This window comes from Aedes aegypti, chromosome 3 (genome assembly GCF_002204515.2).
Source record: "Aedes aegypti strain LVP_AGWG chromosome 3, AaegL5.0 Primary Assembly, whole genome shotgun sequence".
Classification (NCBI taxonomy): domain Eukaryota; kingdom Metazoa; phylum Arthropoda; class Insecta; order Diptera; family Culicidae; genus Aedes; species Aedes aegypti.
The window spans coordinates 104,254,387-104,282,332 of record NC_035109.1 but is presented as its reverse complement, the minus strand read 5'-3'; the positions used below and the strand labels follow the sequence as shown (position 1 = coordinate 104,282,332).

At 42.7% G+C, this 27,946-nt stretch overlaps 1 protein-coding gene across 2 annotated transcripts in view; it reads right to left on the bottom strand.

Annotated features, from left to right (window-relative positions):
• Window positions 1-27,946, bottom strand: part of LOC5573555 (histone-lysine N-methyltransferase trithorax) — a 141,820-nt gene that overhangs the window by 11,268 nt on the left and 102,606 nt on the right. Inside the window, exons 2-4 of one of the 2 annotated variants that reach the window (XM_021848909.1) lie at window positions 19,479-20,269; window positions 18,937-19,448; window positions 76-9,661 (exon numbers count right to left, since the gene is read on the bottom strand). In XM_021848909.1, coding sequence (XP_021704601.1) covers window positions 76-9,661; window positions 18,937-19,448; window positions 19,479-20,269 — 10,889 coding nt within the window. Of the gene's footprint in view, window positions 1-75; window positions 9,662-18,936; window positions 20,270-27,946 lie in introns of both variants that reach the window. The other variant, XM_021848908.1, reaches the window with a different exon arrangement.

Below are 27,946 nucleotides of genomic sequence, written 5' to 3'. Positions count from 1 at the left end.
AAACTTTTCTCTAGTTAACAAAAAGACAAATGAGGATTGTACCGGAAACAAACTTAAACACGATTTCATACATACCTTGGTATCACCGTATCGTCGATGCTCTGAGCTACCACTGGCATCGGTTGCTTCCGGTGTCGTGACGCCAGCCAGCTGAACATGTCGTACTCCGATCGAGAGCTGTACGGCTCGCACCGGGCGGCACCGTACGGGTTCTCCTTGATGTCGTCGTAATAATCCGCGTAGATGGACGCTACCGCGGTGGTACCGTTTGTGCTTCCGTCGGCGGAGAATTTCTTGTGATATTGAGGTTTGTACTGCGAGCATTTCTCGACGCCCGGCAACTGTTCCAGCAGGTACCGGATGGCGTTGGTCTTCAAGCCCAACATCTGCACGCCGGCCATTTCTTCCAGTTGGCCCTCGGGGAGGGGCTGTAAACCATGCGCCTTTCGTGCGGTTTGAACTGCTTCGAATAGTTTGTCCCAGATTTCGACGATGGATGTCGATTTGTACGTGAAACCATCTTGCGACTGAATCTCGTACAGCAGTTTAGGGCTGTTGGTTTTCGCAGGCTTGATGGAGAGTAGTTGACTGGCTTTTTGCTTGACTAGATCATCGGAATGGGATTCGCTTTCTGTCACAAGATTGCTGTGGGAGCTTGGAGGACGACTCGACAAGTTTGAAACCGGATCCAGGTTCTCCTTCTGGTCCACGTCGTAACCCGAATCATCGTCTTTCTTAGGATCGCTTTCAAAGATGGGAGGAATTATCAGCTCTGAAACATGCGTAGAAGCAGCTGGCGATGCATGTGCACTAGCCTGCAACTCCTGATTGAGTTCGTCCACTAGTTGCTGTTCCTCTTGGCTTTTCAGCGAACTGGAAGATACATCCAGACCATTGTTCTCCTCGATTTTCAGCAACAATTCGGAACTATCGGATTCCTTACATTCACTGAATCCGTCCTCTTCGTTTGTTTGCTGTTCAAGATTATCTAGAATTTCGGAGATTTTGTTCTGGATTTCCGGCGACTCGGATTCGTCATTCATGCTTGATGAATCCACACTTCGGACGTCCAACGGATCTTCCTGCATAGTTTCGGCAAGCATTTCTTCCGTTTCCGTTAACAACTGTTCACATTTGGCATCCATCTCCATCTGGGTGGAGCTCACAATTGGTTCCGGTTGCAGAACGGGTTTGATTTCAATCTCAGGGATTGGTGAAGCATACGGTAATGTGCTTGTGGCACTAGAAGTGACGGAGTTTAAAGTATCGACGGTTGATATTGGGATCAGTGAACCGTTCTGGTCGATGTTCAGACTCAACTGGAAGGTGGGTTGTTCTTCTTGTTGAACTGATGATTGCGGTGGTGGTGGTGGAGTGTTGAGAGCACTGAAACTACGATCCTCGATGGGTGTGGTTGGTACTTGCGGCGGAAGAACTGGACTGATCTCAATTGGTTTGATTTCAATTTCGAGTCGAGTGTCCTTGAATGTTTTTTCGGCACCTACTTTAATGCCCGGAGATTGATTCAGCGTTGGAGGTTCCGGACTGAACGTGTGACTAGGGATGATCGATATTTCCTCGATCTTGTCCGGAATGGAGTTGGGTATTTTCAAGGGTGGGGGAGTTTGCAGAACTTCCGGTGATTTTGGTAGGATTGCTGTAGCCTGCATTGGGAGGACACGATTTGTCGGACGATTTTGAACAGTGCCGGAGCTGGAGTTTGTGTTACAGCTGTTGTTGTTGACGGACTGTTGAATTGGGTTCACAACATTGGTGGGAATGTTTGAGTAAAGTGGCATCGGATAGGGTGCCGTCGGAAGGGTGATACTTGCGGTTTGCGTTGGAGTGATTGTGATGGATGAGTTGCTCATCGAGAGGGACCCAGGAACGGAGGGCACCGATGAAGAGCTAGTCGTTGCAATCGACATCGTAATTTGTGATGGTTTCTTTTTGCTCTCGATCTGTGGTAGTAGAGATTTCTGTTGTTGTTGGATGTCGTGATTGAAAGTGGTGTTTGAAATAGCATTGATCTGGATGGATTGCTGCTGTTGACTAGTCGGGAACGTGTTGTTGGAGACACTTCGTGAAAATGGCTTCATTTCTGGCTTTTTCAATAAGGAACTTCCCTTCATTGGTTGACTCGTTGGAATAAAATCGAGGCTATTCTTCATTTGAGTTGTGGCGATCTTTGAAGCCGTACTGGTAATTGGTTGGGATGACAGCTCGTTGTTAATACTTGGTTTTACTGGAACCATTTGGGGTTGAGAGCTAGCGCTTACTGGTAGATTGTACTGGGCAACATGTTGAACTGTTTGCTGTTGGTTCAGTTGCAGTGATTGTTGCGAAGGTGTGTGCGGAGGTGACAGCAGCAAGGACTTTTGTTTTACAGGTTTCGCTACGATTTTCGGCTTGTTTTGATTGATGGTGTTGGTAATGGGCTTAATTACGTTGGAGACCTTGGTAGTAGTGGCCATGGTTGTTGTCGTTGTGTACACAGCTGCGGATGCCGCAGATTGCAAATTAATTTTGTGATGTCCCATCGAAGTATTTATATGATCTGGCGAGGATTTGATCAGCGTGTTGGGCATTACTTTATTCACCAACTGTGGCTGAGCCTTTGGGATGATATTCTTAACTGTAGTTGTACTTTTCATTGGGTTCATGACGTTAACTTGAGATGGATGCTGTTGCTGCTGGACAACTGAAGTTTGGGGTTCGATTTTCCACGCTTGTATTGGCGTTGGTTGGCTCGATGTGACGGTTGCTTGAAGTTGTTGAGTTTGAGGTGCTAATGTAGTCACGGGCGAAGGTTGAATTTGTGCTTGTTGAATTATACCCGACGAAGTCTGCAGTTGCATTGGGGCCAATCCTTGCTGTGTAGTTGTGCCATCATTGTTCAAGACAACATATCCTGTAGGAACTTCGACGATCGGTTCTATCTTACTTGCTTGGAAAACCTGAGTCGTTGTAGCCGAAAAACTAGAATTTTGGCTCAAAACACCTTGCATAGCGGTTGAGACAAACTGCTGCGAAGACATTACAGTGTTCTGAACTATCGTCTCCAGACCATAGTATACCGGAGGACTGGTCAAGTACATGCAACCGGAGGTTGGGTCAGTCACCATTTCCAGTGTAGGAGTTGCCGCAGCTCCCAGAACCATTTGTTCGGTTGACATCATCCCACACTGAATAGTAGTAGCCTGTGGTTGGATAATGGTACCAATGACTTGTGGTTGAGGAGCCGCTATTTGCAAAGCACTTGCAGGAATCATCGAGTATCCACCGGCTCCATTGGGGATAAGAATGTTGTTCGTTGCTGCCGTAAGAGTTCCATCTCCGGCCGTAGTCATTGCGAAACCGTTTTGAGTTAGCACATTTGTAGGTGTCAAATACTGAACAGGGTTCTGATCGGCTACGTAGGAAATCTGATTTCCACCAACTTGTTGGACAATGATTGGTTGATTAGGTTGTTGGAAGATGATAGGATTCCCCGATGTTGTTGTAGCTTGTTGTGGTGTCGCGGCATTAGCAGGTCTTATTAGAGGATAGGATGTGTTGATAAGCTGTATTTGTTGTTGCTGTTGAGCCGAGATCGGTTGCGCAATTGTTTGGATGGGTTGAGGCTGAGGCGTTGGAGCTTGCTGGATTGCAATCGGCTCCTGCTTTTTTATATGAATAGAATTTTTCGAAGATGTGACCGTTGAGGTTGGGTTTGCTTTCTTAGCTTTGATGGGTGTTGGACCATGAGACATTTTGGAAATGACTTGCTTTTTAGGTGAAACTGTCGGAAACATCATTTGCTTTTTCTGGGTATTTTGAATCAGGGAAGCCTGTTGCTGTTGATGTTGTGGCGTGGTTACAGTCACGATTTGCGGTTGACCGTTGGGTCCAATAGAGATGATTTGTTGCTGTTGGGGAAGCATATTTATCGTGTTGCCTGTGTTGACCAAGTTATTCCCAATTGAAATGGTTTGTGGAAGTTGGTTCGAAGGAGCCGGCTGTATAAATCGTTGCTTGTTTTGTACAAAGCCTTGTTGGTTGTCGAGCGACTGCTGGAAGTTCACTGGTTGAGCAAATAATTGGCCTTGATTTGAAATGATCATATTTCCGCCCAGGTTAGAAAGGGTTCCCTGAATCGGGATTTGTTGAGTTCCAGCTGAGGTTTGAATTGGGATGCCGGATTGGAGCTGGTTGATAGTGATCGGCATCGAAGCAGGTATATTCGAGAGAATTGCTTGGTTATTTAGATTATTCAAATTAATGGTCTGATTATTCAGACCTGATATCACAGAAATAGTGGGATTCGTTGCTTGATTTTGGTTGATGTTTCCGTACATGTCGGTAGTAATTGTTTGAGCAGACGAAGTTTGCGGAAGGATGAACGTTCCAGCTCCAAATTGATTAGCCACCTGTGCTTGCTGCTGTTCAGGGCTCAGCAGTCTTGGTGATCGTGTTTCAGAATCACTTTCACTTGTTGAAAGAACTTCACAAGAATTCAAATGTCTTTGGTATGATTCCTGATTACGATACGTTGCGTGACAACGATCGCATTTGACTGGAGCTTCAATCATGTTCGAAGAATATATTTTCATATCTCCAGCATCACAAAAGTCATCCATGCCATCTAATTGAGATATTTTTAGTTTCTCGAAAACGTTCATTCCTTCGCTCAGATTTTCTCCAGTGCTTCTCTTACTTGCGCTCCAAGTGAATTCCTCATTTGGAAGCGATCTTCTTCGCTCCAGAGCACTTCCAGAAGAATCATCTTTGATTCTACCAAGCGAAAGTACATCAGCAAGTTTGCTTATCTTCCTTCGTTTGGCTACTACTGCTGCCGTCGTCTCCAGCTTAGAATTCCATGAGAAACTTCCCGATCGCTGTCCAGAAACGCGTCCTCCAACGACAGCACGTGACAAAATATCTGTTTTGCTTCGCTTTAGATCGCGACTCAATGACGGTTGCTTGGTGGCACTCAATAACGCATCCTCGATTCCTGGCTGAGATATACTCTTAATCCAGCTATCGTTGCTTAACTCGCCACTGCACTTCATTATATCGTTGATATCATCTTCATCGACGTCCATATCATCATCCTTGGATCCCCCTGTAGCATTACTGCTGTTGCTACTACTGCCACTGCTGCTAACTCCACCGACTTCTTTCAAGATCTCAGCATTGAAATTGTTCTCATTCTTAAGATCCATCGCGATCAAATCATCGTACGTCATAAGCTTTGGCAGTATATCCAACATGCTGATTCCGTCCAAAATATCGTGCGGAATGTCCTCAAAAATAGCATCCTTGATTTCCTGGGGTAGAAGATCGTTGTTATTCTGTGGCTCTTCATCGTTGGTGTCATCACCAGGTCCACCAACGGCCTCCAACAATTGCTTCATAGTTTTATCCCTGTGAATCCCAGATGTACTTGGCATAGGTTCCGTTTCTTGATCATCGTTGTTCAAGCTACTGTGCCACTTGGAAATTTGAGTCAAACCCCACGACACCGAACTGCTATTAAGCGTATGATCAACCGTAAAATTCCTACCGAAATCTGTTCCATGGCAATAATTGTTGTTCTGGATGGTCGTCTTAATCTTGTACTCGACAATTTTCCACGGTTCTTTCGAGCTCCAGTACAACCGAGTGCATTCAAAATCCGTGGGAATTATTGCATCAGAATGATCGCTGAACATCGGAACAATGTGGCCCAGTTTCTTAACGCTTAATGATCCAATCATAAATTGTACCTTGGACGGCTCGACGAATTTCTTTTTCCGCCTGTCCAGCTCTACATAAACTGATCGGTTGATTTCGAAATTTTTCTCTAACTGACACTTTTTCTTGCTCGCTTCCGAAGCATGCTGCGGGCAGTAGACGGTCTTATCTTGCATAAAGGTACAATCTGTTTGCTTCGCACACGGAAAGTGGTAATGTTCTCCACAGTTCTTAACGTTACACCCAACTGTGGCACCTTTAACGTTACAATGGCTACATTTGATAAGCCTGCCCCTTGAAGCAGCCGAATGAACGTTCTGCAATGATCCATCGATTTCTTCAAAAACCTCTGCGGACCACAGAGCACAGTTAGTATGGGCCCAATTATTCTGCCCACAGTACAACAACCGTGATTCGTGTAAGGGAAGTCCTTCGCCCAATTGTTTACAAAACATGCATATTCGATTATCTTTGATATCGGGTGACTCATAGAAGTAGTCATCTATTTCATCCAATGGAATATCAATGCTCGGAACTCGTTGATCGGGTTCTACGACCATACCAGCGACGTGATTATAATCGCCCATTTCCTCTCCGCACATGGCTTCTTCCAAAGCATCCGTGCAGGCTTTAGTTTCGTTTTGAAACCAAGGAAATGTTTCGCTCAAAAATTCTTTATAGGCCGTCGATAGTTCTTCCGACCCGATCGAGTTGACGAGAGAGTTCATGTCATAGTTGAAATCCTGTAACGAATAGTATTCGTTGGCATTGATCTTCTGCTTGATCTCAACCAGACTGATATCGGATGGCCTGGAAGGTCTCACGGAACAATAACACTTCGTAGTCAGTGGGAAACTCGAGTTACTGCTACTATTCTCACTGTTGAAATCGTAAATCGAATCTTCATCTAGTTTTGCCTTTTTTGTAATCACGTTTCCTTCATCCTTGTTACCAAACCCATAGAATGATATACTTTTACCCGTGCTTATGGAACACGTACAGTTGTTGGTTTTCTTTCGAGGACTTAGTTTAAGCAGGGCACATGCTTGCCTACTTTTGCTAAGTAACTTTACCACACTGAGAAGACCGGCTTTGAACTCCGCAGCAACTGCATCCCTCCAAACATTTGCACATTCATTATTCTTACCACATTTCTTGCAGATGAATTCTATATTTTCCGGTAGCGCACTCAACATGTTGTATTGTTCGTCGGTCAGTCCTTCACACTTGGCATGGACCCAACGCTTACAATCCCCGCATTCCATCATCTTCAAATCGAAATCATTATCTTCGTAGCATCGTTGACATAGCGGACAAAAGTTACCTTTCTGTCTTAGACGAAAACACGGGGTACACATCGGCAAATTACCAATGAACTTGGTCACATTAGTCGTCGAGCAGCTTTTACACTTAAGACAAGCGGCACAAATCAACGGCCGATCTGCTCCCAACAATCGCTTACTCGTCCCCAAACAGGTCGTATGATAGTTTTTACCACATTTTTGACACTTAACCTTACTGCCAGTCGCCATATTACACGTATAACATACCGTGCATCGCGGACACATCCAATTGAACCGATTCAATGCTTGCTGCTGGGGAGAACTCCCAGCATTCATCGTGGTGCTAGTCAACTCCAACAAACTCACATTGGTATCATCCAACGATACCTGCCGAATGTTGTATTCGTCTTTCACACAATACTGATGGTATGGCTCACAGCAACAAACACAAAACAGTAATTCGTCTAAACCAGAACTCCCGCAGAGAAAACACAACGCTTTGATGGGTATTTCCTCCGAAAGGATCAAACCAAACCCCGTGCGGCTAACTTCAGCTGGGTCGTAGTTCTCCCAGAAATCAATCGAAATCAATGGCACGCTTGGAATTTCTGGCGGCGCTTGCTGTCCTGCACCTGTCCGAATGTTCGTATTGAAACTCTTAGTGATAGCGTTGATGTTCTGTTTGAGGATTTGCGGTCGAATTGAGGACGTTGCTTTTCTAGTGGTTGGTCGTTCGATTTCTTCGATTTTCCGAATAATGGCAACTTCCTTTTCTCTACTGACTTCCGTCTCGACCTTCGTCACTGTCGGAGGCGGTGTTGGTGGCTTGGCAACTTCCACTTCCTTAGTGGGAGTGCTGGAATTGGATTCCGGAAGTTGATCCTCATCAATGACCAATTCCTTCTCCGTTGATCCGCTAGTGTCCATGTCAGCCGGAGTGGCTGGTGGTGATAACGCCAGTTCTTCCGGTTCCTTGCACTCGGCGCACGGTATTGGCTGAGGTTGTTCAACGGGCTCGGGAAGCTGGTGATCGGGTTTAATATCCAAGCTGGTTGCAGCAAGATCATCAACAGCATCAGCTACGCATTCACTGGGAGGTGTTTCAATGTTCTCGAGTGCCGTTGCGTCATCCGGGAAGGTGGCCAATGGTTGACCCAGTACGATGGAAGCGCTACGACAGACATGTTTCACGCGAGGCCCTTTCAGATCTATTCGTTGTCGTTTATCTTGGCCGTTTGTTGGAGTTGTGGCTACCGTCGGGGTAGTGGTGCTACTGCTGTTGGTGGTTGTAGTGGGGGTTGTAACGGTGGTTGTGGTGGTCGTTGATTGCACTGCCACGGTTGGTGCAACTACGGTACTTGTAACAGTAGTATCTGGTGGGACAGACGAAGCATTGGTAACAACCGTCGTTTCAGGCTTACTCCTAGTCTTGACAGTTTTTGTTGGCGTATCGTCTGTTTTCGATAGCGCTTCATCTTTCGTTTCTTTAGTTGTTGACACAACTTCCTCTTTTTGAACTGAAGGACTTTTATTACCCTTGGGACTGGCAAGAGCACTTGGGGCCAGAATCGATGGTTTATCAGAAGTGTTCAGTCTGATGGGACTGCCAAAAGTAGAATTATTTTGCGCCAAGGGGTTTGCCAGCGATAGGAATGAATTAGATTTTGCGAATTCAGGTTTGTCCATGTTCGCCGTATGCCACAGTATCCGAGAACCAGCCGGATTTTGGCCACTGACCAAACTGTTCGAAAAAATGTTATTCTCCACGTGTTCCTTTTTAGCAGAGTGGCTGTTGGAGTTTCCATTAGTCGCATCAACTTGTCGCATGCTCACAGGAAGCGTTTGCGTCAATCTAACTTTTAGGACAGGAGGTAATTGAAAACTGCTCAAACATTTCTTTAACCAGCATGCATGGCACCTCTCTTTGAAAATGTGCCTCGTCTTAACGTGGTCTGTTCGGGTGGTCTGCGGAGGGCCTATCGAACATTTACCTTCGTTTTTGCACTTCATCGTCGCATTACTGCTGGTGGGACTCGATGAGCTGGCAAGTTTTTTGATCATCTTGGAGATGAATTTGCGACAGACGTCGCAACAACCGATTCCGAACTTTTTCGAAGCCTGTTGGTAATACCGTGTGTTGGATGCAATGCCACAAATACTGCAATTAGGTACAGAAGAGGTTGGTGTAACCGGTGAAGAAGGTGCTGCTGCAGCGTTCAAAGCGCTGGAGAAAATTTTCGACGAATCCAACTTTGCACCGGGTTGAAGGTGCAAAGAAAAAGGACCTTCCGAAACGGCAGATGGCACAAGGGACGAAGATAGCTTTGGCGTGGACGCTAGACTACTTCCACTGCTAGCTGCTGCTGCGGCCAATGCCAATGGATTGGAGTTCAGCAGCGAAGTAGTGAATTGAAGCCTGGGCTGACGGAGAATACTTTTACCGAAGATGGACGATGCCGACGCGAGATTGGACGATTCTGCGTTGGACAAAGGACTAGATGATGAACTGGTGGACGAGAGCGCTGAAGGTTTAACCAGCTTTAGGTTACTTCCGGTGGTAGATAGGCCGGCGTCGAGTAGACTGGTTTTCGCAAACGGGTTGTTTATACTGCTTGGTGGACGTGGTGGTTGATCGTTATCTTCCGTGAGTGGTTCCGCAGTATCTAGAAAAGAGAAACAATGAACAATTGTTATAAATTTTAAAACAAGAAGTTGCAATATGCTTTAAAAATAATTTAATGTCCATATAGGGGGTCAAACATGCTTCTTACTTCTCCAATGTTCAAATGAAATAACTGTAAAATGAGTTTCAAAGCACATTATGTCTAAGTGGAGGTTATAATCATTGGTACTAAACAGGTTTCAAAATAAATATACAGGTTATATCAGCATAAAATATGCAAATAAGCCCAGTCACAGTATTCCAACTGAATAGAAACTATGGAACTGAATAAAGCATATTGTCAGCTTTGTGTTCGACAAGCCTTTTCACAACTATTGATTCCCGAAAAGTTTAGAATCATTACAACAGCAGCTGACGATTTTCAGCGATTCTGTCGTTTTGGGTGACATTAGGCCACTATTTTTACTAGGCCACAAGGCTTAAGAACCAAACAGCGCTCCGCATTGAAAATTTATCCCATTGGTCATCACCAGCAAACAAGTAATTTGATTGATTGCATCAAAAGCAGCAATAATCGCGGATCCAAACATGTTCATAGTCGCGATGGTACGAATCTTCCCGGATGTATGGGAGCAACAGAAATTGGTGCAAAAAGGCGAACCTTCATATGACCAGTTCGCGTATAGACTTATCTTTCTGCTAGAAAGACGGGAAAGTTGCTGGAGAAGTTAATCCTCAACAGGCTAATACCGTATACGAAATATATGGACGACCTGTCTAACAACCAAAAGATCAATCTACCCTGAATGCAATGCAGCCTGTCGTCCAGATAACCGAGGTAGCAGTCCAGCATATAGGTATGGGTATCCATTGCTACTGGATGTGAAAAATATGTTCAACAGCGCAAACTGGGAGGCGATATCTCACGCACTTTACTACCTTAGAGTTACTTGCAGTTGTGTACAATTCTAAAAAGTTGTGATGATAGGATTCTGTTACATGACACAGAGAAAGGGCGGAAAAGCGCTGGATTTACCGCTGGAGTACTTCAAGGCTCAATCCTGGACTCTGTATTATGGAATGGGACGTACACTTCCACAGTTATTGACTGAGAGCTTTCTTTGCCAAAGTTGGCATTTTCGCATTCGTATATCGTGTGGCAGGTACGATGATACTCTATGCCCAGGGAAGTCAAGGAAATTTCCATTACGAAAAGATCCTGGACCCTTCAGACACCTTCAGAATGGATTTGATTTGTAGCCGCGGACTCTAACCACTCGGCTAAGGAAGGCCCAAAATGAATTTTTTTTTTTTTTTTGTATGGTTTTCAGATGGAGCTGCCTGACAGCTTAACTTGTCAAGGCTGAACCCTCGGTCTGGCTTTTGCCAAGTTTCCCCTCTACCAGGACCAATACTCAGACGGACTAGGCAATGGCGCCCACATGAACAGTTTTTTATTAGTATTGTGACGTGGTAGTTTTTGAAAAGTACCCATATTCCCTTGCTTCTGAGAAAAGGAAGCATTGTGAAAATCAGCAGCTCCATCAGAATTTGTTTTGAAATAGTAGTGTAGTAGTGTCATTACTAATACTGTCTAGTCGAAATGGTTTTGAATAATTTGTCATTCAAGTGCTATTCTGATTACTCCTGTCTTTTACGTAAGATTAGAGTCTTAAATGTCAATTGTCGTCAAGTTTTAACAATATTAGGCTGTTTAGTAGTAGTTCTAGTTAATTTTATTTTTTGTTGTTAAAAGTGTTTATTGGTCATTACGTTCATATATCCTTAAAGAAAAAAGTCGCTTTCCTTGTCTGTTCAACAATTTTTCGAAACTAGCAAGTGTACCCTAATGATCGATCTCAGCGTCTTACTTTCCATAGTCATTTTATAGTGAATATTGAAGAGTAAAGTTACCTTAGGCTTCTATTACAGTCTCCTACATGATTCACTTTTCGGTGGCAAATGCAATGCTTCACAACGCCTACTTTCTACTTGTAAATTTTGCGAAAATGAAGCTGGAATTAGATTATTTATACCGCTGTTACAAAAGAGGTATTTCTTATTATGGCAATGTAATAACCATACTAAAATAAGATTGTCGCCACTTATTTCTACTCAGTGAATCTACTAGTCATTTTCCTAAGAGTTTCTATGTATTCCCTACGTCGTATATGATAACGATGTATCTAACTAGCTAATAGTAAGAGTGGCTACGGATCATTCTGGTTAGCAAAAGGCAAACTGAACGTCACCAATAGTATTAATGTCCACTTCGAATAGATTAATTATTTGAAATGGGCATCAATTCTATCAATGACGCAGAATGTCCGTTGGATCACATCCGAGATATTATTGCGTCTATGCCATATGAATTATGACGCGGCTTTAAGCAAAAAGTGCCAAAATGTGATACCACCACTACAGGTTACGCCTTTGGTTTCCATCATATGGGCTAATGGATTATGCCCTCCCATCGCGGCAAGGTCGCATAACCAAGGGGAGGGAAAATGAGCACCCTATTTTTGGTTATAAAATTATCTCATATAATCTAAAAATCCAATTTTTTTTTTTCACTACGCCTGAAAGTTATTAGTATTAATTAACAATTCGTGCAAAAAGATAAAATTAAAAAAAAAACATTCTAACAGTCAATTTTTTTTGGGACCCAGATAGCCGTAGCGGTAAACGCGCAGCTATCTATCGAGGATCTTTTCGGGTTGGAAATTTTCTCGACTTCCCAGGGCATAGAGTATCTTCATACCTGCCACACGATATACGCATGCAAAAATGGTCATTGGCATAGTAAGCTCTCAGTTAATAACTGTGGAAGTGCTCATAAGAACACTAAACTGAGAAGCAGTCTCTGTCCCAGTGGGGACGTAAAAATGATGAAATTTGAAAGAGCCATTCGGGGCAGTTTTTTAGAAGTTCTTTTATTTATTTTTCTTTGAGCTTAGAACACTGACTTGTAGCATGTCCATTGCTTCATTTCCTTGTCAGCTTTGGGGTTGCATGTTATTTCAAATTAAATTTCAAGAATTTATGCAGCTTTCAAGGGGTGCTCATTCTACCCCATTGGCCAAACCGCCCCGACTACCCCTATATTGTAAGGCAGGTACTAAAATAGCCAGTCTTGAGAAGTCGAGAAAATGTTCAACCCTAAAAGGTCCTCGATCATTGGGACTCGAACCCCTTCCGCTTGGTGTTGCTGAATAGCTGCACACTAGACTGGCCCAGCTTAGTATGGGGGAAAAATAAAGTTGTATAATTCCACGGGGCACCTCCCAGGATTATTCTTTAGGGTTAGAGGAAGACTTTCTAAAAATTTCAGCACAATTAATCGTTGAAGTTAATATGGGGTTTTCAGCTCAAACATATGGGAAACTGCACATCATCTACTGTTTGGTTCAGGAAAATTGTTGATCGCATTCAATTGAACCCAGAATGTCAAAAACACTACTGGACACCATAACGGAAAGATTTGTAGAAGGTTGTAGCATGAACAAAATTGATAAACTTGGGGTTTCCGGTTTTCACTATCTGAAGTAGATCTGCAATAGCATGATGGTTATCACTAGGCGCATCATAGGCACCTATGACGCTGGGCGAGCTGCTGCGCAAGGCACATGAATATATGTGCTTGTACGGGAGTGCTGATCTAAGCCTAATTTTCAACAACTGAAATACTTATGAAAATGAGCTTAAACCCAGATACAACCTTCTGCAATTATGTTCATTAGGGTATCAACTAGTGTTTTTGTCATTCTGGGCTCAATCGAACACGATCAACTAGTACACAGATTGAAACAGTGACAAAGGGTCAATTTTCAAAATATTTGAAACGAATATTCCATACAAACTTTGAATTGAATGCGCCAGCTGGTAGCGCAACCAATCGAGTTGAAATTTTGAGAGACCGTTTTACTTACCCTAAGTCACATATCCAGAGGGTGCCCTGTTTAGTATTACAACTTTTTTGTTTAAGGACCAGCCTACTGCACACTCTAACCATATCAACCAAAGAATGTGAATTCCGTGCGGTGGATCCTATAGCCAAAACTTCATTTAAGTACCACATCTACTATAGCGTCGATAACAGAGCAGAACGTGGAGTTAGCTTCATAGTGATTGGGAAACAGATGAACCGGGTTATTCGGTGGAAACCGGTAAGCGACCAAATCTGTGTATTAAGAATGAAGGGCAACACAGCAAAAAATCTTAAATTTACGTGACATGTAAACTTTAAGGATAATCATGTAAAACGAGTTATAACTGAATATTCAACGATAAATATTGTAAACTGTTGCATTGCAGTCGAAAATGCTTGCAATCTTGAGTGAAACTGAAACATTTCATGATCTTCTATCCAACATTCGCCAATATTGCATGCTTTCTTGCATCTAGAAAGTGAAATTACAAACAAGAATGTTTGGTTTACATGATTCTACGCTGAATATTCTGTCATACATAATGAACATGGATGCCTGCTATTTGATGTGCATTATTTATGATTGAATTTTCAGCGTGAAAATCATGTAAACTGAGCCGTTTTGCATGCAACATTATTTAAGAGAAGACGTTTCGTGTTCAATATTAAGGATTTTTCTAGCAATGTTGGATATAATGTATGTTTTTGTAGGTTTTATCATTGAATAATACATGAGAAATGGATTCATGGAAATCATGCAATTGAAACTAAAATTACGTTACGTGTAAGTCTAAGATTCTTGCAACATGCCCTGCCCAGCGTATCTTTCCAGCTTTAGCTACCTTCACGATACTGGGTTCGCCGTAGAGTTGAGCGAGCTCGTGATTCATCCTTCGCCGCCACACGCCGTTCTTCTGCACGTCGCCGAAGATCGTCCTTAGCACTCGGCGTTCAAAAACCCCAAGAGCTTGCAAGTCCTCCTCGAGCATAGTCCACGTCTCATGCCCGTTGAGAACTACCGGTATTATGAGCGTTTTGTACATCGTGCATTTGGCGCGGGGGTGCGGGGCCGTTTCTAATGGAGCCCATAGTAGGCACGACTTCCGCTGATGATGCGCCTTCGTATTTCCCGACTAACATTGTTGTCAGCCGTCAGCAAGGATCCGAGGTAGACGAACTCGTCTACCACCTCGAAGGTATCCCCGTCTATCGTAACACTGCTTCCTAGGCGGGCCCTGTCGCGCTCAGTTCCGCCAACCAGCATGTACTTTGTTTTCGACGCATTCACCATTAGCCCGACTTTTGTTGCTTCGCGTTTTAGGCGGGTGAACAAATCTGCCACCGTTTCAAATTTTCTCCCAATAATATCCATGTCGTACGCGAAGCAAACAAATTGTCCGGATCTCGTGAAAATCGTTCCTCGACTGTTAAGTCCGGCTCTCCGCATGACACCTTCAAGCGCAATATTGAACAACAGCTACGTAAGTCCGTCGCCCTGTCGTAGTTCCCGCCGAGACTCGAACGAGCTGGAGTGTTCGCCCGAGATCTTCACGCAGTTTTGCACACCGTCCATCGTTGCTCTGATCAATCTTGTGAGCTTCCCGGGAAAGCTGTTCTGATATTCCATAGCTCTACGCGGTCGATACTATCGTATGCCGCCTTGAAATCGATGAACAAATGGTGCGTAGGGACCTGGTACTCACGGCATTTTTGGAGGATTTGCCGCACGGAAAAGATCTGGTCCGTTGTCAGGCGGCCGTCGATGAAACCTGCTTGATAACTTCCCACCATCTCGTTTGCTATAGGTGATAGACGACGGAAGAGAATCTGGGATAGCACTTTGTGGATGGTGATTGCACGATAATTTTTACACTCCAATTTGTCGCCCTTTTGCAGATAGGGCATGTAACGCTTTGTTTCCACTCCTCCGGTAGCTGTTCCGTTTCCCAGATTCTGACTATCAGCCGATGCAGACAAGCGGCCAACCTGTCCGGGCCCATCTTGATCAGTTCGGCTCCGATACCATCCTTGCCAGCGGCCTTGTTGTTCTTGGGCTGTTGATTGGCATTCTTAACTTTTCCCATCGTGGGAGCTGGTTGGTTGTCCGCTGTGCTAACGTAGCCTGACGTGTCCTGACCTTCTGTGCCTGTGTTCTCTGTACCATTCAGGTGTTCATCGTAGTGCTACTTCCACCTTTCGATCACCTCGCGTCCGTCCGTCAAGATGCTCCCATTCTTATCCCGGCACATTACAGCTCGCGGCACGAAGCCTTTGCGGGATGTGTTGAGCTTCTGATAGAATTTCCGCGTTTCTTGAGAACGGTAAAGCAATTCCATCTCTTGGCATTCCACCACTTCCAGGCGGCGCTTTTTAACCCGGAGTAGGCGAGTTTGCTGTTTCCGCTTCAGTCTGTATCGTTCCACGTTTTGTCGCGTACCATGCTGCAGCATTGCAGCCCGCGCTGCATTCTTCTCCTCTAAAACCTCCTGGCACTCTTCGTCGAACCAATCGTTTCTTGAGCTCCGTTCCAAATATCCGACAATGCTTTCGGCAGCGTCGTTAATGACTGCTTTGACTGTCCTCCAGCAGTCCTCAAGAGGGGCTCTATCGAGCTCGCCCTCATCCGGCAATGCTGCCTCAAGATGCTGCGCGTACGCATTGGCGACATCCGGTTGTTTCAGTCGCGTTAGATTGTACCGAGGCGGGCGTCGGTACCGTACATCGTTGATGACGGATATTTTTGGGCGCAGTTTCACCATCACCAAGTAGTGGTCGGAGTCAATGTTAGCGCCACAATAGGTTCTGACGTTGGTTATGTCGGAGAAGTGCCGTCCATCGATCAAAACGTGGTCGATTTTCGATTCTGTCTGCATAGGTGATCTTTAGGTGTACCGATATGGGAGGCTGTGCTGGAAATAGGTGCTACGAAAGGCCATATTTTTGGAGGTGGCAAAATCTATCAGTCATAGGCCGTTCTCGTTCGTCAGCCGGTGGGCGCTAAACTTTCCAATCGTCGGTCTGAACTCCTCCTCCTGGCCAACCTGAGCGTTCAAATCTCCTATGATGATCTTGACGTCATGGCTTGGGCAGCGGTCGTATTCGCGTTCGAGCTGCGCGTAAAATGCGTCCTTGTCATCATCAGTGCTTCCGGAGTGTGGGCTATGCACGTTTTTTTTTCTATCTTTATTAACGAGATTTTTAGCCCTGGGCTAGTTCATCTCGGGACCAACGGCTTTACTTCCCTTTGGAAGGAAGTCGTCACTATAATTTAGTGACAATCTCGGGGATGGGATTCGATCCCAGGTCCTCGGCGTGAGAAGCGTGTGTTCTAACCACTGCACCAGGTCCTTCCCCGCTATGCACGTTGATTATGCTGAAGTTAAAGAATCGGCCTTTAATTCTTAACTTGCACATTCGTTCATTGATCGGCCACCACCCGATCACGCGCCTTTGCATATCACCCATCACTATGAAAGCTGTTCCCAGCTCGCGTGTGTTGCTGCAGCTCTGGTAGATGGTATGATTACCTCTAAACGTTCACACCAATGCTTCTGTCCAGCACACCTCCTGCAGCGCTACGATACCGAAACCGCGGGTACAGTACATCGGAGAGTATGCGAGTACTTCCAATGAAGTTGAGAGATTTGCAGTTCCTCGTACCGAGTTTCCAATCGCTAGTACATTTTTGTTGCTGTGGTCTTTGCCGATTGTTCCGTTACGTATTCTCTCGTTGACGTTCCTGTGCTGATCTGTTTTTACGGTTGGCTTGCAGGGCCTAACACCAACCCCCTAGAGTTCCGGAGGACCATTCCCTCTAAATGTTTGGAGGACCATAGTGCGCAGTTTAACTTAGAGTCCTTCTCTGGCACTCGGACGATGATCATGACAAGAAGGATGAGTTCTATGAGAGCCTAGATAAAGCCTATGCAGAGTGCCCAAAACAAGATGTCAAGATAGTCATCGGCGACGCAAATGCGCAAATCCGACCCGTCATTGATACGGAAAGCATCTATTCCGTTACCAATGATAATGGCCTGCGGATAGTAACCTTCGCTGCTGCTAGAAGGATGACAATCAGCAGTACCTACTTCGCATGAAAGAATATCCACAAACACACCTGGCGACACCCGAGTGGCGATACCTGCTCCCAAATAGACCATGTGCTCGTAGAAGGGCGAAATTTCTTAGATGTCATGGATGTCAGGACCTTCAGAGGCCTGAAACGGCACTATTATCACATGGTCGCACATGCTCCTTGGCTTTGCGGACGATATCGACCTTATTGGAATCGATCGCAGGTCAGGATCGCAGGAGGCTTTCGTGTCTCTGAAGAGAGACAGAGAGGATATGCCTGATAATCGATTCTACCAAAACGAAGTGCATGTTTGCAGGTAGAGATAGAGGCCAGCTTGGTGGTGTAGGTGCTGAGATAGTGTTTGATGTTTGAGATAGGGATTTGTTTGAAGTTGTTGAAGAAAAGTTAGCCCTGTAGAGAACATTGATGGTGCCCAGATAGCCGTAGCGGTAAACGCGCAGCTATTCAGCAAGACCAAGCTGAGGGTCGTGGGTTCGAATCCCACCGGTCGAGGATCTTTTCGGGTCGGAAATTTTCTCGACTTCCCAGGACATAGAGTATCTTCGTACCTGCCACACGATATACGCATGCAAAAATGGTTATTGACACAGTAAGCTCTCAGTTAATAACTGTGGAAGTGCTCATAAGAACACTAAGCTGAGAAGCAAGCTCTGTCCCAGTGGGGACGTAATGCCAGAAAAAAGAAGAACATTGATTCTTCCGGTGGCTCTCTACGGGCGAGAAGCGTGGACGTTGAAAGAGGCAGACCGGAAAGCCTTCAGTGTTTTCGAGCGTCAAGTGCTGCGGACAATACTTGATGGGAAACTCGAGAATGGTGTGTGGCGTAGACGGATGGATCACGAGTTATATCAAATGTACAAAGATGCGAATATTATCAAGCGTGTGAAATACCGCAGACTTTAGTGGGCTGGTCACTTAGTGCGAATATCGGAAGAAAGAATTGCGAAAAAATATTCAGCAGGGAGCCGATAGAGGTCGGCTGCTTCGAGGAAGACCACGAATACGCTGGCTGTACGCAGTGGAACCTGACCAGGCGACTTTAAACGTTCTTATGAACTGAAGAAGTATCGCCCAAGACCGACAAAGATGGAGCGCTACAATACACCCGGCAATGGCGGGCAATGGCTACAGCGTAACATCAAGGTATAAAGGTAAAGTAGGTCAGATTGGTATGAAAGAAACCATGGGAAAATCCGTGACAGGACACGTCCCCGGACAATGTGCAGAGCGTTGGCCTATCGTACTGGGTGAAGAACTAATCATATTTGCAATGTGCTAAAATTGTGCTTACCTTTTGCATCCGTCTTGGAAACCCTCCTATGCAGTTCTTCGGTATCCTTCTTGGCCTTTTCCCGTTTCTTCTTTCCGTCGTCATTCTTGTCACTTCTTTCTTCATCACCACCCACTTTCGCACTATCTTCGGTGTTCCCCATCTTCATATCAGCCTTCGAAACTTTATCACCGGTACTATCATTTCCAGAAACCTTTCCCCCACTATTTGTACCACTACTATCCCCAGAGGATTGGGGCACACTGGCAGCGGCAGCCGCAGCTGCCGCCTTATTCTTCCTTTTAATTTCCAACTCGAATTCATCCAGGAACCGTTTGTTGGGTTTGATCACACGACTAGAATGAGCACTTCGTTTCGGTAGGATGAACCGTTTGTCACCGAACTGGGTACCACCACTTTCGAGATTACGAGCCTCTGAAGATTCACCGCTACTCGCCGTTTCCTGCGAGGATGCTGATACTGATGATGGCGTTGACGCCGTAGATGCTGCAGCTGCTAGGGCTTCGCCCGAAGCCGCCAAGCTTCCGGTGGAACCGGCCGAAAAACTGCTGGTTGTTTGTTCCGTCGATTTCTGCACCACTCCCGAGAGCAGAGATGGCCGCAGAATGCATTCCGACTTGGAGGAAGCCGCTGCGGCCTGCATTGCTAGCCGTTGTAACCGTTTCTTCATCTTCCGGTTGAAGCTTTTCTTTAACCTGATGGGCCTGGCCAGACATTCTTTTTTGATGATTGGCGTGAGAGGTACGGTGCTGGGATTGTACACTTTTTTAACGATATTTTCGTCGGTAGTCTCCAACGTGGTATGAAATGTAACCGATTTCTTTTTCGGTTTGGGTTGTTCTGATGTTGCAGCACTGGCTGGCGGTGCTCCGGGAGTGTTAGGATCGGATGAAATGGGCAAGGCCTTATCACTGGTTACCGAGGAACTTGTCATGGCTGAGCTGCTGTTGGCTGAAGACTGGGTTGACTCTTTCGCGGCAGATGCTTTGCCCAGCGTCGAACCGATGGCAGATAGCGAGGATGGTTTCATTTCAAAGCTATTTCCGGTTGACGACGATGACGGTGACGAGGATGGTTTTTCATTGTTACTCACGGTGCTGGCTTCCGCATCAGCTAGAGGACTCTCCCCATCGTCTTTTTTGACGATTGTTCGTTTGTCTATCATTGGCGTTTCTGTTTTATCCTCTTTGCTGTGATCGTCATCGGTTACGTCACCGTTATGATCATCTTCATCTTCATCGTCATCTTCTTCCTCGTCTTCGTCATCATCTTCATCGTCGTCGTCTTCGTCTTCCTCGTCGTCTTCGCCGTTTTCCGAGTCACCAGCAGCGTGCTACGAGATAGAGAAGAGAGTGATAACATATGATTAGTATAATTTTAATTCGTTAACAACTGCATTATGAAAAGTATTGGTTCAATATCACGATTATCTTTTAAGAATGGAAATTCTTACGGTTAAACATATGAACAACTACACGATGATTCCATCCGCTTAAAGATTGTTTTACTTATTCATTTTGTAAATTTTAGCAACTGATCAAATAAATTTTCGTCTACATTCGATTCATCTATTTCAATAACTCTCAATGGTTTTCCATCGGATATATGTATCAAATCAAAATGTGTTGAAAGAACACCGGCTTTAGAATAATTCAGAATTAAATACTCTTCCCTCTGGGTTCTTTAAAAAGAAGCCGGCGTCACCATGCGTGTCAGTTGTGCATTCTAGAAACAGGGAAGGGAGGCGTCGTTCATTCTTTGTTTAAGAAAATTCGCACAAGAATGGACACAAACACATGGGAGCGACGACTGTGTACTAGGGTGCGGCCTACTTTTCGAAACCAAACGAAATTTCAAGTTACAGGTCGGACTCGATTATCCGGAGTATCAATTTTTTGTTCACTCTGGATAATCGAATCACTAAGAAAAAAATTGAAATCTTCGATAAAATAACTTAAATATTATCTTTTTTTTATGCATAAAAATTGAAAAACAAGAACATCAAAAAACAAATTACGGATAATCGAGTCTAAAATTCCGGATAATCGAATCCCCGGATGGTTTTGAGAACATTTAGAAAATATACCGCACCCTACTGCTGTTGCTGAATGGCTCTCATGACTGAAGAACGACTGTCGATGGAGGTATTAAGTGCCATATTCCAGAAGAGTTCTCTGATGTTTACGGCCGGGAATGGGAAACAACCGGTCGATCGGTCCGTCGGTTGGCTGAGGAAGACATGTGGAAAGGAAAGGCGTTATTTACATACACCGTGCGTGCATCAGAGCGCCTCGTCAAAAGAAGGCGAACCAACACGCACATGCAGCAGCACAAAACTCACAGAACCATTTGAGGAGAGGATGGGAGTTAAGGTTTGCATGGAATGGAAAGGTGCCCGTGGATGCATTGCCTTAATGTCGTCATGCCTGTATGGTCGCGAAAGCAGCAGTTCCCGTTCTTGAGCATGTCGTTTTGAGTTAATGCTGCATTTTTAATTAGTATACAGCACCACATTACGAAACGACGGGTTGATGGAATATACAGTGCAAAAAAAACAACAACATAAACATAAAGAATCACGTGGGATCAGAAGCAAGAGGGAGAGGGTAATGAAAGAAAAATCATAATCTTAATTACCATCCTTTTGCTCATTTTTCATGAATTCGTTGGCTGGCACGGAAATCGTACTCGCATGCATATATAAATTTTATTGCATCATTATTTATGCAAGTCGTGTCAGACGTTGATCGATTAACAATTCTGGATTTTATTGAATGTGTTAGAACACAGTTGTTTTACAATTTGTTGGTTTTCAAATGTAGTGAACTAGAAGTCTTTTAATTATTAAGATTTGCATTCTGATTTTTATTGGGATTATTATCCGATATTTCCAAGTAACCACTGGTTCGCTTATTCATCTTTTTGTGCTTATAGGACTATTATACGATCATGTCAGCCCTATATTAGCAAGCAGGGCATATTAAAGTCCCATTTCCCAGACAACCAGAGCGTACGTATAACGAAATCACCCATTGTGTTATGCGATGCGATGTAAGGGTATACGGAACATACAAAATGCACTGACAAAATAAGAAAATAGCGTTCTATGCGTAGCATTAGACCAGGAATTACTCTCGAATATTTTTCACGATTTTCTCCAGGAAATTCAACAGAAATTTTGCAAATTCATCTGCCCCAAGTTCCTTTTAGATATATTCCGAAGTTTTCTTCGGGAGTTCATCCAGTGAAACCTTTTACGAATTTCCCTATCAATCCCTATTGAATCATTTCAAGTTTCAAGAAACAGTGATTCCTACAAGATTCTTTCCAAAATTTCTCAAGAAAGTTCAAGGATTCCATCCAAGATGTTTGTTGATGACTTCATCAACAATTCGACCAGAAATTGTATTTTCAGATTTCAGATATTGCTTCAGGAATTTCTTCAGATAAGCTTGATAACATTTTTTTTGTTAATTTTTTAAGTTTTTTTTCTGGGATTTCCTCGTAAATTTATCTAGCATACTTTGCTTTGAAATCTATGGTCAGGACTTGCAACGATATCTGAATAAACTTCTGGTCACTTGAACATTTCTTGCAGAACTCTGTTAAATTTCTGGAATGATAATTGGACAAATTACTACAGTAGTTTGCTCGAAATGACTCCTATAAATATTAATTATGACATTTCATATTACAAAAACAGGTTCCATTCTAATGGTACAATGACATTTCAATCCATAGAATGAACGCTGGAAAATTTACTGATTGGTGATTTCAATTATGGTTTCTATATTATTTGGAATTTTCTACTATTATGTAGTTATATTTTAAAAATTTGGACTACGTTTCAATTTATAACGGAACAATTCTTTAAAAAACAAAACTAAAACTTCAGAATAATATTAGTTTCAGATTGATGAATCAATTCCAATGTGTTGTTGGATAATTCTCGTAATTTGACTTGAAATATTTATTTAAGTGTGGGAATACCTTCATGGGTTTTGCAACCGTTCATTTTTCAATAATCTATGGACCTATGCATGAGTTCACTAATTTGACGATTGAGCGGTGCCGAATTCACTCGTTACCAAGGTCACGTAAATAACACGGCACCGCTCAAACGTCAAATAGTGAACTCGTGCATCGGTGCATGGATGTATCCGATACGAATGCCCTAATGAGGGCACAGTGTCGTTAAACTTATCTATTGAAACCTTGATGCTATTTCGAGCGTGATCTTGAAGCTTGGCAAATTGATTCAGTTATTCTGACAATAGTTTACTGTAAAAAAGTGACCCAATGCCATCCAGCACGAGAGTATTGCATTTTTCTAACTGTTCTTGTGTAACCTCTAGAGGCGTGACTTAGGAATAATTTAACTGTTAGCTTGGTTATTTAACTTGTTTTTGGAGTAAAACGTATTAAAATGTTGTAGCTACTTGATATTCACATATCAGTCCAGATTTCAGATAACATTTTTTTTGTCACGGTCGCCATGTGATTCTGTTGAAAAAAAAAAAAAATCACACCACTAATTCTATCGGCCACTAAAAACTGAAAGCGTCATGATAATAAATTCAAAACTACTGCAATCAAATTATTTTGCAAATTGAACTTTGCATAAATAGAAATATTTTTGTAAAGTAATAGATTGCTAATTTAATAAATGAAACGGTTTCTTCAAAATTGTATCAAGTTGTTCAAAAATATGTTTTCAACACATACAAACACGCAAAAAAAATGTGCGGTAAAAACTTCTATTTTACGGGGTTAACTTAAGCGTTCGCACCGGCAATTTTCAGCAGACCAGAAATACGCTTGATTTTACCATGTCTGTAGTCGAAATCAGATTATTGTAAATTATTTCTGTCAAATGTACCAGTAATGTGGTGGGATTGTTCTAAAATTCCATGGTAGTTTCAAGAATGGGCGTAGTCAGCTAAAATAGTAACTTTTACCACAGATTTTTTTCCCGTGCAGCAATACATAACAGCTCCAACATAAAAATGTTTTTTTAAACGATTTCCGTTACACTGAAGTCGTTGGAAGGGACCTAATAGCTTCAAAATTAGCACCTTTCATGCTATTTTATGAGTCAAGCACCACTACCGGCCACCCCCCATTTCGCTGCTCAGTGTTACTCCCCTAAATATGCAAATCTTTCCAATTTTCCACCTACTTACGGAGACGGAGAGGAAATGGTTGCCTTGCCCTAGCACCGGCAGCTTGTAACGACACTCAACGCGTAGTGAATATTTTTTCCTTCGGCTGTCGATTTCAAGGCATGAAATAAAAGAGATTTTTTTCTACTGACAAACTGTTTTTCCACCCACCACCATGTCCCCGTTTTAAAAGTTCTTGCTTCTCAGTGAAGTTGAATATGCGCAAAATTACTTGGTTACATATTATTCAACCAACGGGACGGGACACCTATGCGTCGACCCAACTAGTGTATTACAACAAAATTGTATCACAATTATATCAAAATTGAATACAAATAACCAATTTTGCTTCATGTGCGTTTGTTACACTTTGAATTGGTTGATGAAATTATATCACAATTAAAGCAAAAAAAGTAATAAAAACCAAGTTTGTTTAAGCTTGTTTTAATGAAAAAAACATAATTATAACATAATTTATAAAGAATCTGACAGAAACTGTTTGCAAAAATTTGCGGTAAATCCCCAAAACACAGAAAAGTGGTTTGTCCATATCTCTGGGATTACACGTCTAATTGGAACTCTTTATAGCTCAAACCAAATACTTACAAACGAAGCACTTCTACATAAAAGTAACTAAACATGTTATAATTTTATCAAAAACATAATTCATTATATTTTTGCTACAATTTATGGAAAAATCATAACAATTCAAGTTATTTTTCATAACCGAAGTATAACAAAATTTTCTCAACATTAAATAAAAACCCCCATTTATTAGCGATTTTCTTTATGACAAATTGAACTATAGTTTTGTTTTCAATTGAAACAAATTTAAAACAATCTTTGCTATTATAACTGATTTGTGTCAAATTTGTGTCAATTGTGTTATATACTCATGAACTGAGGATGCTTCTAACAAATATGAAATAAATTTTGTTTTTTGAAACAAATTTCGATACTATTGAGAAAGAATTTTGCTGTAATCCACTGGTCGGGAAGGAGATTACGGCTACAGCGGGGGTGGGAGGCTTGCTCTAAAACGGTGCAAGAATGGCACTAAAACACAGGCCTCGCCGTGTCAACGTTCGTTGCCGCTGGAGAAAGCACCCATACCCAAACGTGACCGTGTAGGATCTGGTTGGCGTCATCGTCGGTCATATAAATGCCTACTCGTACTCGTTTTTTTTTTGCTGTCAACGGTCGTCTGGAGAAATGCGACGATGGTGCGGCGTCTATACAGGCAAAAGCAACGCAGATTACGTCAGTGTTGGCGTCCCTTTCACGGTTCTGCATCGACGACCCCCGAAGATTGCGTATGAAACCAGGGGCGAATCAATTCGTGATGAGGTGGGTTTTTGCAAATTGTCGCTATTTTGACCAATTACCGAATTATTTGTTTAAATATCTGATCAATATTAGGGGCCTTCCTTAGCCGAGTGGTTAAAGTCCGCGGATACAAAGCAAAGCCATGCTGAAGGTGTCTGGGTTCGATTCCCGGTCGGTCCAGGATCTTTTCGTTATGGAAATTTCCTTGACTTCCCTGGGCATAGAGTATCATCGTAGCTGCCACACGATATACGAATGCGAAAATGGCAACGTTGGTAAAGAAAGCTCTTAGTTAATAACTGTGGAAGTGCTCATAAGAACACTAAGATGAGAAGCAGGTAATGTCCCAGTGAGGACGTAATGCTAAGAAGAAGAAGATCTGTTTGATACGTCATGATTCATTTAATTTGTTTAATATGTCGCGCGGTTTGCCACCGTCAGAACCAACACGCCGTTGTTGTGAACGAAAAGCGAGATTTTTTCACAAGTGTTGTACAAAATACAACAGCGCGACGACTGAAGTGTTAAAAATTGGAACTCGATATTGCTAGAAAAAAGAGACCAAATAGATCGATCAGAAACTAAAATCAGACCAAGCAACAACTAAAAAACTAGCAGCAATCAAGAGATAAATTTAATTCAACCCAATTTGAACCCAATGTGGGCCCGATATTTGTCCAACATCGGGTATAATTTATGTCGACTCCAACCCGACATCTGGTAGACGCATCGAGTGGGAAATATTTCACATACTTAGTCAATGGAATACGATTTCATTCAATTGGCATATAAACGCTTTTCATAGGTGAAATTGAAATTGAATCTGTTGACTACTTGAACGAAAAACCAAATGAAAGATATTGTTAATCCCTTTCCAAACGAATGAATTGAATTCGCTATGTTCTGTTTTGAAGACCTTCAAGATTTTTTTGAGGATAGTCCCAGATATTACTACTAGTCCTCGAGGAATTCTTTAACCAGCAATGTCTCCAAAAATGCCATCAGGGATTTTCTCCAAAAGCATCGTTAAAGATGTCCTTAAGAGTTCAACCAATAATTTATTTAATGATACCTTCACTGCCCATAACTGCAAAACAGTCACATTCGACATTTTCGACAAAATGGAGTTAATACCATGGAGAGTCATCAAATGATAAATACTTTCGATCAACTCACTGAAATCTGTGAGATTGTTCTAGAAAATTCGAAAAAAATACCAAGTTGTTTTGTCACATTGGAAATAATAACCGCAAAACAGTCACATTGAGATTATAAATGGGCCTCGTAATGTAATAGCAATGAAATTTCTATCAGAATTATTTTCTGACAATTCACCTAGTATGCAATATGAGTTGTACAAAATATTAGCGTCAAATAAGCACTTTTGAGTTCCTGGTAATTTTTAGAAATTTTAGTTTCCTCCCATACTGCCATAAAATGCACACTTGGTATTCCATTTACTCAATGCCTACTTTTGTCGAATGTTACAAATATGCAGTTATGGGCAGTTCAGAAATTACTCTAAAGATTCCTCCTAAAGTTTCTTCATCGTCATCACAAAGTATTTGCAGATATTTATCAGACATCCTTCTCGGTATTCCTCCAGGGAAATGTCAAGGAAATTATCAAGAAACTTAAAAAAATCGTGAGACATTTCTAAAGGAAATCCTAGGCTAACTACTTATGAAACTTCTGTAAATTATAAAGGAACCTCAATGAAATCGAATCTAAAAAAGTCCTGGTCTCTTATCGAAATCTTGATGGATTCCCTATATAAATAAGGATAGTTATTGGACAACATCAAACGAAATTCCTGAAGAAATTTGTGTAGGAATGATAGGAGGAATCGCTGTTTGCTGCATTATTTATTGGTGTGACGCTTTGATGAACTCTTCAGCACCAATAGAGATATCGTTTGAAAAACTGTTCGAGAAATGTTTGGAAAACTGCAGAAGTTATCTTTAGATGAAAAAAAAAAATATATCTGAAGGAACTGCGTGATAAATCACAGATCGAATAACACTGCGGAACACGGTTTTGTCTCAAGCATCAAAATACCGCTATTTACTTAATTCAGGGTTGCTGAATCCATTGCCATTTTCGAAGCTCTAAAGTTATTTTTTGTTGGTTGAGAAAAGTATTGCAGGGAGCCGGATCCTATTCTTGGCACTTTTGATTCACTTCGGCAGTGGGCTTTTTTGAAAGCTACTGAGCTCATATTTTGTCACAATATGCGTCGTACTGAAGTGCTTCTTATTGCAAAGTTTCAGATCATTCGGTAGAGAAAAACCCCCTACGCCAAAGTGAATCATGGAAGTGCCCAAGTAGCTCTGTACCCTGCTTTGCCATATAAGAGAAATAAAACATTTTGTATGGAGGCTGCAAGCATGTTGAAAAAATCGATTTAATCTAAATTTAATCGTGTAATTTCAACCAAATTATATCTGAAATGAAAGCTAAAGTCCTATTTTGCATGCTTGGTGGATTAGATTCATAAAAATTTTGATAAATCATTGTTTAAT